This window comes from Penicillium crustosum (genome assembly GCF_028827405.1).
Source record: "Penicillium crustosum strain IBT 35664 chromosome Unknown utg000004l_segment0_segment0, whole genome shotgun sequence".
Taxonomy (NCBI): Eukaryota; Fungi; Ascomycota; class Eurotiomycetes; order Eurotiales; family Aspergillaceae; genus Penicillium; species Penicillium crustosum.
The window spans coordinates 2,668,320-2,681,031 of NW_026623125.1; the positions used below are offsets into that span (position 1 = coordinate 2,668,320).

At 45.0% G+C, this 12,712-nt stretch overlaps 4 protein-coding genes across 4 annotated transcripts; all 4 read left to right on the top strand.

Annotated features, from left to right (window-relative positions):
- Window positions 1-754: 754 nt before the first annotated feature.
- N7487_010044 (pyridoxal phosphate-dependent decarboxylase family protein) lies at window positions 755-2,269 on the top strand (the record flags this gene model as incomplete). Its single annotated transcript, XM_056877774.1, has 1 exon — window positions 755-2,269. The coding sequence occupies one exon, from the start codon at window positions 755-757 to the stop codon at window positions 2,267-2,269; it is 1,515 nt and encodes a 504-aa protein (XP_056726354.1).
- A 1,456-nt stretch (window positions 2,270-3,725) lies between these two features.
- On the top strand, window positions 3,726-5,568 carry N7487_010045 (cytochrome P450; the record flags this gene model as incomplete). The annotated part of the gene is made up of 6 exons (XM_056877775.1): window positions 3,726-3,947; window positions 4,027-4,162; window positions 4,213-4,302; window positions 4,369-4,437; window positions 4,506-5,078; window positions 5,141-5,568. The coding sequence occupies 6 exons, from the start codon at window positions 3,726-3,728 to the stop codon at window positions 5,566-5,568; spliced, it is 1,518 nt and encodes a 505-aa protein (XP_056726355.1).
- Window positions 5,569-6,333: 765 nt separating this feature from the next.
- On the top strand, window positions 6,334-8,098 carry N7487_010046 (uncharacterized protein; the record flags this gene model as incomplete). The annotated part of the gene is made up of 5 exons (XM_056877776.1): window positions 6,334-6,415; window positions 6,482-6,663; window positions 6,710-6,798; window positions 6,854-7,711; window positions 7,765-8,098. Coding segments are annotated over 5 exons (1,545 nt in total), but the record flags the coding sequence as incomplete, so codon positions are not given.
- A 2,410-nt stretch (window positions 8,099-10,508) lies between these two features.
- On the top strand, window positions 10,509-11,735 carry N7487_010047 (alpha/beta hydrolase family protein; the record flags this gene model as incomplete). The annotated part of the gene is made up of 1 exon (XM_056877777.1): window positions 10,509-11,735. The coding sequence occupies one exon, from the start codon at window positions 10,509-10,511 to the stop codon at window positions 11,733-11,735; it is 1,227 nt and encodes a 408-aa protein (XP_056726357.1).
- Window positions 11,736-12,712: the final 977 nt, after the last annotated feature.

The following is a 12,712-nucleotide window of genomic DNA, read 5'->3' on the forward strand; positions in this document are numbered from 1 at the left end:
ATCAGAGTATTCTTTAGCAATTTGCATGCTCTATTTCCACCTCTTACAAAGTTCAAAGAAACAAGCTGGTTCTAAATATATCTTTTGACTTCGAGCTAATATGGCAGCAATGTTACCAGTGTACCCACATATAGTAACAAAGCGTGCCAAACGATCTTGCCGCCAAACGAAGGAGTATTCACTACATCGAACAAGTGGCTAGTCTGTACGGAGTATGAAACGTGTCAACTCAATCGGCCGTATCCTTTTGTGAGTACCAGCTAAATCAACAAAAATGTGATCAAGTGCATGTGAGGTATGAGATGCATCTATGCGAGAACATGCGGCTGCTGTGGAGACAGTAGCCCGAGGCAAAGATACGTGTAAACCTTACAGTGGTGTTATAGTGGTGCATCAGAAGCGGTCTAGGACTGGGGCAGGACAGATCTAGGACTAGCGCAAGCGTGGTGGATGTATGACATTCCAATGTTCATGTTAGGAGGAGGAATGGTGGGAAGTGTTGGTAGGAGGTATTATCTCTTGTTTTCTTATCAAATATTCGAGTGCTATTATAAAGATCTCGGACTCTGTTTGAAAAATGCTCTCCGTTCAAGGTCACTACATTAATCCCGACCTCATATGCATTCTTCTCTGTAAAGTCCTGCACCTATGTACGTATTCTGCTTAAATCGACAAAGATCATTGATCCAAGTTGATATACACCCCTCGCTATCTTATCGCCTGTGAAACTGATTTATTCTTCAGATATCTCAAGATGGGTTCCATTGGAGCAGAGGAAAGGCTAGACAACGAACTCTCCGGGATCATGTCGGAGGCGGAGTCTTTTCTCCTTCGACTTCTCACGATCAATCCTCCGGCCCCGTCTGACCCCATTGTTCAAAAGCTTCACCCGCACGAGATACAAAGTATGCGGCAGGAAGTCATGCCTAGTGACGATCCTCAAGATATTTCATCCGTCCTTCATCAAGCTATGACAGTCCTCGACAACCGCATGCGCCTCACCCACCCACATTGCTTCTCCTACATACCAGCTTGCCCAACTTCCATTGCCCGTCTTGGTGACCTTCTTACTTCTGTCTGCAACGTCAATGCTGTTAGTTGGGATGTGAGCTCTGGTCCGAATGTGGTCGAAAAAGCCATGATAGCCTGGCTAGGTGGCCAGCTTGGAATGCCAGACTCAGTTGGAGGGTGTTTTGTTTCGGGTGGCTCTATCGCAAACATGACAGCCATAGTTGCGGCCCGGGATGAAATTCTACATCCTACGCAGCGAGCCGACGCGGTAATTTACACCTCCGACCAGACACATATCTCTATTCGCAAGGCTCTCCATATAAGCGGCTTCATGGATTATCAGATCTGCAAGATACCTAGCGATGACAAATTCCGTATAGACGTGGACCTCCTCCGACAGGCGATCAAAACAGATCGCGAAGCGGGACGTGTACCGTTTCTTCTAGTCGCCAATTGTGGGAGCACCAACACAGGCAGCATTGATCCTCTTCATGCACTAGCTGATGTTGCACGAGATGAAGGGCTATGGCTACATGTGGACGGTGCATATGGTGCTTCCATTACGCTTTCTGACAAGCATCGCCACCTTGTTGATGGGATCGGTCGTGCGGATAGCGTTTCTTGGGATGGGCACAAGTGGCTCTTTCAGACATATGGATGTGGGATCGTGCTCACGCGAAAAGTTGGCTCTCTCTTGCGCAGCTTCGCTGTGGATGCCGAGTATCTCAATGGTGTGTTGGCACCGCAAGGTACCACCAACTTTTACAATCTGAGTCCAGAGCTCAGCCGCCCAGCACGTGCCATCTCGTTGTGGCTCACTATCAAGGCTCTGGGTCGTCATCATATGGGTGAGATGATTGACCAAGGTTTTCTTCTTGCCCGTACCGCAGATCATAGTATCCGTCAGTACAAGAACTGGATTATTGCTGCCCCAACTGTTGCTAGCATCGTGGTTTTCCGATACACACCTCGTGGGCTCGACGAAGAAGCGTTGGACGCATTAAACACGGCTATTTCACAGCGACTCTTGGCGGAGAACATTGCTGCTATACTCACGACTAAAATTCGTGGAAGAACAACACTGCGAATGTGTATGATGAATCCCCTTGTGACGCCGGAAACTATTGACAATGTTATTCTTCGGGTTGATATGCTGGCCCAATCTGAGCTTCACAAAACTTATCCAAAGGCGGTCAATATATCGCATGCTCTTTGTCGAGAGTGCCCTGCTGTTGATGTTCTTCAAAGCGCTAATTGATGCCTGTCCCAGCCCACATGGGCAATGCCAAGGGCGCCGGAGATATTGGGGTTATTGGAGTCCTACATGAAATTCATTTGATTATGTTGACTATTAATGCTTGAATTAGATTAAAGGATACTTTGGTAGTAATTTCAATTCGGGAATACTTGATAGATGAATTTTCGCTGATGAGTTTTGGACTTGAAGTCCCCGAATTTAATGTAAAGTTCCTTAGAACATACGTAGCTTAAGCCTCGCTTGGGCTGTTGAGAATCAGATAATGCGATCGAATTTTCCAAAGGCAGATAGCTATGCATATACGGAATGTTCTGCTTTTTTTCTATTCCTTCCTACGCATATATCGCCTCATGCCATAGATCTCGTTCTACGTCATACTTCCTCTACCAGTGATATTTCTAAATTCCCGGTAGGCAATCTAGAACGGTGGTAGAATTGCGGTAAGTGATTGTTATATCTGAGCTCACAAAAATATTAGGAGCAAAGCTTAGACCGGGATCATCGCAGGTATCCCAGACGACCTCAGCTCATAGCACATTCCTAGTACGGAGTACTCCGTAGTGTTGTAGCTATACAGATCTATTGTCTACATGGGTAGCATGTAAGGTGCAGTCTCGAACGTATGCTAAGGAGGAATGTTGTGATCAGCACATGGCGTAGCTGAACTCCGAAGAAAATAAATGATAGAAAATTCCATACGTTCGTAAATTTATGTACTAAGTTAAATTCCGGTTCGATTTTCCGCCCATTGGTGACCATCACCCTCCACTGATTGGACATAAGTTCTTGCACCCCTTAGCCACCCCGGGGCCGGATCCCTTGCTTATATAATATACTGACAGTCAAAAGCATCCAATATGATGTGTAGGACCCGTTTTAAGTAGGCGGTATAAATCTATAGTCGCGGTGAGCGGATCGGGGCGTGGAAGAATTTATGACTGTACTTATTTGGTAAATGTGACAATAATTGATATGTATACAGAGTAAATACAGTCTCTTTAATTATTCAGGATCAAAGGAATCACATCACAGACCTTTTACACTACAAAAACCGCATAGTGGAAGAGCGGTGACCTTAACGGTGTAAAATCTGAGATCCGCTCTAGGGGCTGAATCTGGTATATAAGCTGTGGGGCGCGTTCTCCTTGCCGTACGCATAGCTGAAAACTCCGTTTGTGTACGTAGATCTCTGCATATGTAGATCCACGAACAGGTCTCTGCATCGATAGTACAGCATACCTATTATGATATGGCCTGTGACTTATCTTTAGGAGTCCACAATTTTCAGTCAATGACGAGATTGCGTCGACATCCCTACTTAGCAATTAAATGCAAATTGAGGTATGTCTGACATAAAATTCTAGGTCCTCTACAAGCTTGTTATCCTACTATTCCCTCAGCCATTTCAACAGCACATGTGCAAAAGTCGATTTCAGCCATTACAGGAGGTACTAAAATGGCTACCGAGCGATGGTTTTACCTTGACTCTACTTCTGGGGGTCTTGTCTTGGGATTGATTGTTGTAACCTTCCTGGTCCTTGAGATAAGGGCAAGAAGGTTTAATCCATCCCGCTTGCCAGTATTCAATGACCGGAAATGGTGGGAAATTGGCTATGGTAGAGCAACAAAACGGTATATCTCTGATCCGGAGGGATTAATAAAGTCCGGGCTTGAGAAGGTGTGCAAATCTCCCTTCACGCAATCGCGACTCATCTATATGCACATCGCTGACCTTGGGGTTAACAACCTGACAATAGGGCGGAGACGCATTTTATCTATGCACCGAGGCCCATTTTCGCTTGATCCTCGGCCCAAAATATGCCGATGTGATCGGAGAGGATAATAGATTTGATTTGGGAATGTTTATAGGAGAGGTTAATACTTCCACTTATGGTACGCAATTGAATGCAAAATACTTACCAACCTCTAGGACTTTCATGCAGGAGTACCGGGATTTGAGCCAATCTCGAACATTTCCTTGCCGTCCAAAGTTCTACAGACCGCTGTAAAGACAAAACTGGCACGTCAGACTCGTAAGTTGATTGAAGATTTCAGACTTGCTTGCAACGTTAGCATTTAATTGACACTCGAATTCAAAGCCAAACTCGTCGATCCGCTTTCCAACGAAACGGCGCTGGCCCTGGATCGTCACTGGACTGAACAAACCGGTATACCTTCCCGTCTCAAATTCTTCGCATATTATGATACCCGAGGGGATTTTCTAACTTTAAAGCAGAATGGCACCAGGTCAACCTGAGATACACAGCGAGTCAAATTGTGGCACAAATGGTATGCCGAGTATTTCTCGGTGATGAAAAGCTGTGTAAGGATCAACACTGGCTAAATCTGATGTTTGAATTTCTTGAAAACACATTTATCGCCGCTCATGAATTACGCCGATGGCCAATTCCTATGAGATGTATTGTTTCCCGGTTTAGTCCAATCTGTCGGGCGGTTCGGACACAGCTTCAAGAGGTTGAGACATACCTAAAGCCTCTGCTTCACAAAAAGATTGGCCCTGATTCAGAAACGAATGCTCTTGAGTGGGTTATCGAGGCGAGCAAAGGCTGCTCATATGACTTTACTACATTGCAGCTCACACTTGCGCTCGCCTCACTAGATACATCCAGCGATTTGATTTCAAAGGCTATCTGCGATCTCTCGGAGAATCCAGCTCTGGTGGAAGACATTCGAAAGGAAATCATTGAGATTGTCGGAAAAGAGGGGTTGACCAAGTCATCTGTACAACGGCTATACCTTTTGGACAGTGCACTGAAGGAATCCCAGAGACTCCGACCACTCGGTTATAGTAAGTGATGTGTAAATGCTGATAACATGCATAAAATCAATTTATTGACCCATTGTACTTAGGCAACATGGAGCGACTCGCCAAAGAGACGGTTGTTTTACCTGATGGGTTGATTATCCCGAAGGGAACTGCAATCATGGTATCAGCATGTCATATGATGGACTCGTCAGTCTGGCCTAATGGAGACAAATACGACGGCTACCGATTTGCAAATTTGCGCAAGAACGCGAAGAATTCGTTGACAAGCCCCTACCAGCTTGCCTCCACGAGCCCTGATCATATGGGCTTTGGGCATGGCAAACAGGCATGTCCTGGAAGACACTACGCTACAATCTTTCTCAAAGTAGCGCTATGCCACATTATCCTGAAGTACGATTTCAATGTGGTCCTGCCGGAAGAAGGTCCCATTGAGTTGCGTGGGCATAATATTCTACCGCACTCAAAGATCAATATTAACCTCAGACGGCGGAAAGAGGAAATATGTTTGTGAAGAAGGTGGCCTTGGGTTCTTTATTGCACTTGAGACTTTCTTCAATGAGAGCCTGGTATATTATTACGGTTTTTTGGGAGGACTTGGTCAGTATGGGACAGTTTGGTTCAGGAAGTAGAAGTGGCGCCGTTCTAGGAATTTGTCATAATTTTTTGCTTTGTTAACCTGGCGATCCCGGAGGGTTGCCAATTAAAATTCTAGAAGAATAGACATGAGTGCTCAAATTTCAATCAATAGTTTTACGCCTCTTCGTAGATCGTTTGCGGGTACGGAGTACTCCGTAGTGTTAAATGACATCAATGATAGCACTTCGTTGTATATCTTTAGGGTTATGTATTTTACTTACAAAATACCCCTTCAATTCGAAAATCACGCAATAAAAAGGTGTTCTGTCTTGTTATAATTTACCGCTATTTGGGATGCACATAAGTGGAGATGACGCGGTATGTTGATACTACCTAGGGACATGCTAATTATCCCTATCGGTGATACTTTATGTTGTAGCATGCATATATATTTATCTCCCTTAATTGAATCTATAGTCAGGGTGGTAGCCGTCCCTTTCCACTCTCTCCATCCTTCTGCCCAATTTGTTATCTAGGTCGCCTGTTCAAATTGACTTCTCGTCACAACTCCAACCCTCAACTCAGAAAGTTCAGGGAATGGTGGAACACGAATTATCGGACCTTTCCACGGGCCCAATTGGCCATGACAAAAATGGCGAAAAAAAAGGAGACTATCTGGGCAACGAAGCCTCCCCAAACAATGAAGCCGCTCCAAGCAAGGAAGACTCTCCCATCAATGAAGAATCTCCGAATAACGAAGACTCTTCAGATGAAGTCCAGAAGTCAGGAATGGATTACACTTTTTTTATTACTGGACTATTAGGCAAGTCAGCTATTACTTCCCACAGAAGCCCTCTGGACCTCTAAACCTCGATCTAACCTGACATGGATAGGCGTATTTCTTGCCTTTGCGGACGATACTTTTGTTTTCACTACCTACGGTACGATCGCGTCTCACTTTGGTCACGGCTCCATGGGGCCATGGCTTGTCACGGCATACAATCTAGGATTTGCTGTCTCGTTACCCGTCGTATGATTGCTATTTCTGATACCCTTGACATTTCTGGGCCTGACAGTGGCAGTACGGACGTGTCTGCGACATTTATGGCTACAGGTACCCAATCCAAGCGGCGTATTTGATCTTCTCTATTGGATGTGCAATGTCGTGAGTTAAGACAAATAAAATCTCCAGGCCAAGAAGGCGACTTACATTTTTTAAGTGGATTTGCTACCAATTTATGGATTGCCATTGTTGGAAGGTTTCTTTCTGGAGCTGGTGGCTCGGGGATGACGGATTTACTCGTTGTCATTGTCAATGGTGTGTGGGATCTCTACCCTGGAAATAAAACAGTCAATATAAGCGCTATTAATTGTACTGATGATCGAAATACAGACTCGGTGCCCCTAAGAAAAGCTACAGGTTTACGTGCATACATATCGATCGTCATGACTATTGCTGTCCCCGTCGGTGCCCCATTGGGAGGTGCTTTGACTCAGTGGATCGGCTGGAGATGGGCCTTTGTTTTGCAAATCCCAATGGGCCTATTTTGTTTAGCTATGGCTTCCTGGCGACTAAGAAGAATCAAGCAGAGGAGCGACTCTGAGGACAAGGGAGAGGTGTCCCCCCGACCAGACTTTAATCTACTAGGGATCTTTCTTCTCGGTCTCTCCGTCGCTTCAATAATGACAATTTGTCAGTTCTCAGGTGAACTGAAATCCAAATTAACAATTGGGTTACCAATTGTATCGGCAATATTTTTCGTCAGCGTCTTGCTCTTTGGAATCAACGAACGGTACTGGACAAATGCCCCATTGGTTCCGATAAAGTTGCTCAAGACAAACAACATCGGTGAAATGTATCTTGCACAAATACTTCTTCTATTTAGCTACGGAGGTGTAGGTCAGCCGTACCTCACCTATCGCACTTTAACTGACCGGCTCGCACAGATCTCCAGTCATATCACGGAATTTTGGATCCGGACAAAGAACTACAACAACAGCCTCGCTGCTGCATGTATCCTGCCAGTCGTATTTGGAAACGTTCTGAGCGCAGCTATCAGTAGTAGAATCGTGCAGAAGTATGTATGCCGTCCTTAGGTGATCCCCGATAATTTCACTAATCCACCATTAGAACTGGGAAATACAAGATAATTCTAATCACAGGCTGCGTGGTTGCGATAGCCAGTAATGCATTGATAGCAGGACGATGGCCAAATCGACCACTCTTTTGCGATATGATATTTTACGCTGGCATGGGCCTCGGAGTCGGTGGGATTTTCGTATGTACCTTCTCAGCATTGTCAGTATCGGTCCCAAGTCAGATGACAGCTACTGCTATGACGAATTATTATCTCTGCCAGCAGTTGGGGCTGGTAGTGGGTGTGTCTGTGGTATCTTCAGCCAGTCGGGCGGTTTTTGAAAAGGGTCTGTCCCAGGACATTCCCTTGAGCAAAGATAAATCCCAGGTCCGTGTTCAAAATTTGCTTGGCCCTTTCTCTCTAACGGCTCTAACATTGTCACGATTCACAGCTTGTTGGGCACGTTTTGAATGATTTTCGATTTGCTTTTACCCTGTCTGAGTCGATACAGTCGATTGTGAGAGATTGTTTCTTACAGTCTTTTGGGGTCATGGCAGGTATGACAGAACTTCTCGGATTGCTATTTTCCCAGCTAACTTCCGTATAGCAATATCCTGCGGCGGCTTAGTTCTGGTTCTTCTTATATCCTTGAAGGTGCCTGAGAAGCGACTTGCAAAGTAGTGTTGAGGATCTAGTAGATGTCCTAGGTGTCATTCCGCCATCTACCTATCTCAATCCGACTATGTCGAACAAATCTCAGGTCACTTCGGTTTGGAAACCTGTAAGCCAGTTGTTACACCTATGGATGAAAAGCAAATTCCGATCCTGTGATCGGGCAGCAATGCTACGAAAGCTGAGGAGACAACATTTGAGATTTATATTTCTATGTGTAGGGGCTGCATAACCCCTCCGACGATTCGCCTTCTACAGAAATATGCAGATTTCGCACCGATTTATAGGCAGGGCAGAGTCATAAGGAAATAGAACGAGCTAGAAGTGTTAATATTTAATATACAGACAAAGGCAATACATTAGACATTCAAGTCTTCATAAAATACCCAGAGACAAAGTTATTACATACGACCAAAATACCACCCAAAATAACTTTCTAGGGACTTTGCCTTTCATCCCATTCTATAGATTGCAACAAATCGTCTAAAGAGGCATTTACTTGGAGCCAATCCCAGTCCATTTATGACCCGCGATACTGGAGATACCTCCACTGTGGTGCCCTTCATTTTTCATGCATTTTACTGTATATTTTCTCGTGGCAGTGGAATGAACAGAGTAAAGTCCTACCCAGAATAATAAAACGACACTTTTCCACTTTGAGGCCGCGCCTACTGCACAAGGTCTGCAAAGCGATACAGTACAGTAACTATTTAGGTCAATTAGACAAAGCTCGTTCACCAAACACATTTAGGTAACTCATAGTGCAAGGCATAACAAACAGTTGTGTTGTTTTATGGACATAATAACAGAAGGTACTACGTCAAGACATGTAATATTCAGACTCGGGTTTGCTATCCAATATTATGTATGGGATTTGCTGACGGTGAATGATAAAGCAGAGAGAGCTTAATGAACCAGATACCAATATGACAAAAGTTTATCATCCCTCAATTTCAATGTCGAGGATGTGACAGTCCCCGTCTTGAGTGTGGCCAACCTGGGCGGGAGCTTACTGCATCTGCGAGGGAATATGCTTGGATATCTTTGGGCAGGATCAAACGATATCTTCAAAGGCCATAATTACATTCATTTTGGGCCCAACTTGGTCAATTACATCACTTTACCCATAATTCCGAGATAGTTTATTCCTGGCCGAATGAATATATATTTGTTTTGTTTTACAGATATTTGTCGTGGCTCATACATAAGGCCCCCCATGAATGGGCTGTGGGGTGGGTTGGGCTTCGAAGGTTAGACCCATAGCCCATTGCTGGTTGGGCTTTGGGCCCGGGGATCGGGCCAATTTATGGACTTTGCGGAATACTAGGCCAGACGTGAGGGTTAGTCGGAGATATTGGGCAATTGGAAGTCTGATATGTCATTATTGTTATAACCCCTTTTCCCTTGTGAATATCGGTATAAATTTAATACATTAAATAGGGACAAAAGCTAGTGTATGATATTTGAAGCGCTCATCCCAGCTCCGAGTTTATTGCCACCAAGTTCGGTGGTGTACGGGCAACTACATAGGTAGGCAGGTATCTACCTAGGTATAGATGGATCCATCCTTGGATGGATACCATAATACATTACATAAGGTGGCCAAGAACCCTGCGCGTCAATAGACTGCGGCTAACTACGTAGGCACGGTGGACATAACTACCCAAAGCAGTATATGTATGCCGCAAGCAAAGAATGTGCCCCCCGTAGAATTTCTTATTAATTGAATGCACTCATAAGTATCAACTAAATGTTCGTGTAAAGTAGTAACTAAATGCACATATATGGCATGTAAGTTGATACAATTATAGATTATAGATGTACCTAGCAAGACTGTATGACCGTATACAATGCCACAGTGGATCTACCTAGGTACCTAAATTACTGCCTGGCAAGATTAACCAATAAGAGAGTTATGTAGCTGGTGGCATACAACCTTGGAAGGTTAGTCGCCCGGAGTGGTGGAGAACCTCCAGGGCTCAGATATCATGATGTCCGCATTTGCCAGTCTGCGCCCGTGATCATCCCAAGAACTTTATTAAGGCTGTCGTACGGTCAGGTCTGCTCCTTCATAAATTTTTATCTGTCCGAAAAAAAAACACTACCTCATTCCTCCAGACCTCCAATGCTTATCGATCACTTTTTCAAATCGAACGAGTCCTTCAGCTATGAAGCGCTTCGTGCGGCTGGCTACAGCAACTATGGTGGTGCAGATCTCGCTGAAGTGATAACAATCTGCTCCAAAATCCGACCTGGCAACGAAGATGACTGGATGCGGGAATGGCAAAAGGCCGCGGAACGCGCAGCCTCAAGCGCAGTGAAGTCCAAGTCTGTGAAAAACTACGAGAGTGCCTTTCAGGGATACCTTCGTGCATCGAATTATTTCCGCACTGCCGAGTTTTTCCGACGAGACAACGTTGACGAAGACAAAATATCGCAGTTTCTCTATGCAAGCTCGGAGAACTCGTTTATAGAGGCCATGGGAGTGTCTTCGTTCACTTACGAATCCATCGCCATTCCCTATGAAGGGACAACGCTTCCGGGATATTTCGTCAGCCTCGATAACACGAAGAAGCCACGTCGTACCATTATTTTCAACGGTGGCTATGACTCGACTATGAGCGAAGGGTGGTTTGCGATTGGAGCGGCAGCTCTTGCAAGGGGTTATAATTTCCTCGCCTTCGATGGCCCAGGACAAGGGGCGGCTATCAGGAAACAGCACCTGTATTTCCGACACGATTGGGAACATGTACTTACCCCTGTTGTCGACTATGCTTTGACTAGGGCGGAAATTGACGCCAATGCCATAGCCATCTTTGGGTGGAGCATGGGTGGATATTTAGTGGCAAGAGCAGCTACGCAGGAACATCGAGCCCGAGCCCTTATCCTGGATGATGGAGTCTACGATTTTGGTGCCGCGTTCCGAGCCCAACAGCCTGCACTTGTTCAGAAACTGGTTGACCTCGAATATGATTCGACTTGTGACTGGATTTTTGCCTGGGCGCAATCCTCTTCGACAGGTATTCGCTGGGGTCTACAGAATGGAAAATGGACTTTTGGAGTCCGTTCCGTCGCGGAATTGATGCGCGCAGTGAAAAAGTACACATTGGAGGGGCTGAGTCAAAACATCGTGACACCCTGCTTGGTACTTGATGCCAAGAATGACCATTTCTTGAAAGGCCAGCCAGAGGAGCTTCGTAAAAGTTTGCAGTGTGAGCACGAATTCGTTAGCCTGCCAGCAGACGAGGGCGGCGACTCGCATTGCCATCAAGGTGCTTTCTCTCGGTTGCATCAAATCATCTTCGATTATCTGGAAGAGCGCCTTGTGTCGGACGAGCAAAGGACTAGTTAGCCGTATTGTATATGGTTTTTGAATAATGCACAGATTTTATTTTGTTTGAGAATAAGGCTTTCCTAAAGTTCAGTCGTTGAGGACTTAGAAGTCAAAATTTACAAACAGTCCCAAATTGCGTCACAACTGCAGAACTAGAATGCCATCTAAGATCCAGGTGCTGAAGAGGCAAGGCCGACAGCGCAGAAGCTGATGGCTAAAATAATCATAACAGCTTCTCACAGCTTGAAACAAGAGATGACATTCTATTCTTTACATTTCGATACCATTCTTTGAATAGAGGATTTTAGCTAAGTGTATAAGCGGACTTCTTCCTAATTTATTGAGCTATCACACCTTATCATATTGGATATTCCTTCTGACACCAAATTTATCCCGAGGAACGGCTTCTCTTCCAGATGCGCTCCTCATGCCTATAAAATATATACCCGGAACAAATCATTATCTATTTGACATCTAGTCCGTGAGTTTAAAAAAGCACGGGAAAGGCAACATTGCTAAAGTAAGGAATCCAAGTAGACACGATACTCAGTGTCCAATCCATTTTACACTTATCAGAGAAAGAAAGCTATTAGAGATCTATCATAAAAGGTATTTCCAGCGAATTTCATACTTTGGGCACCGAAAAGGGGAACAATTCCCGCAAAAGTGGATCGTGTGAAACTATTTGCGGGCAAGGCGCTTGCGGGATATGCGGGATATGCGGGATAGGTATCCACAATAGGTAAATACACCGGAAAAGACGAGAATGGCCCTAGTGAATGGAAAAGTCATGCCAGGATCAAGGCAACAAGATGAAAAGGCAGGAATACAAATGGTTCATGGGTTCCTTTCCTATGCTTTGGTATCCAACATAATTTTGAGCACGTACCCTGCACCAAATGAACTGCTTCCGATTATGGGCACAATCAAATGGACGTTTGGAGGGGCTGTCCACGCAAATACAAAAGGCCGACAGTGACCAAAGGTGCACCTAC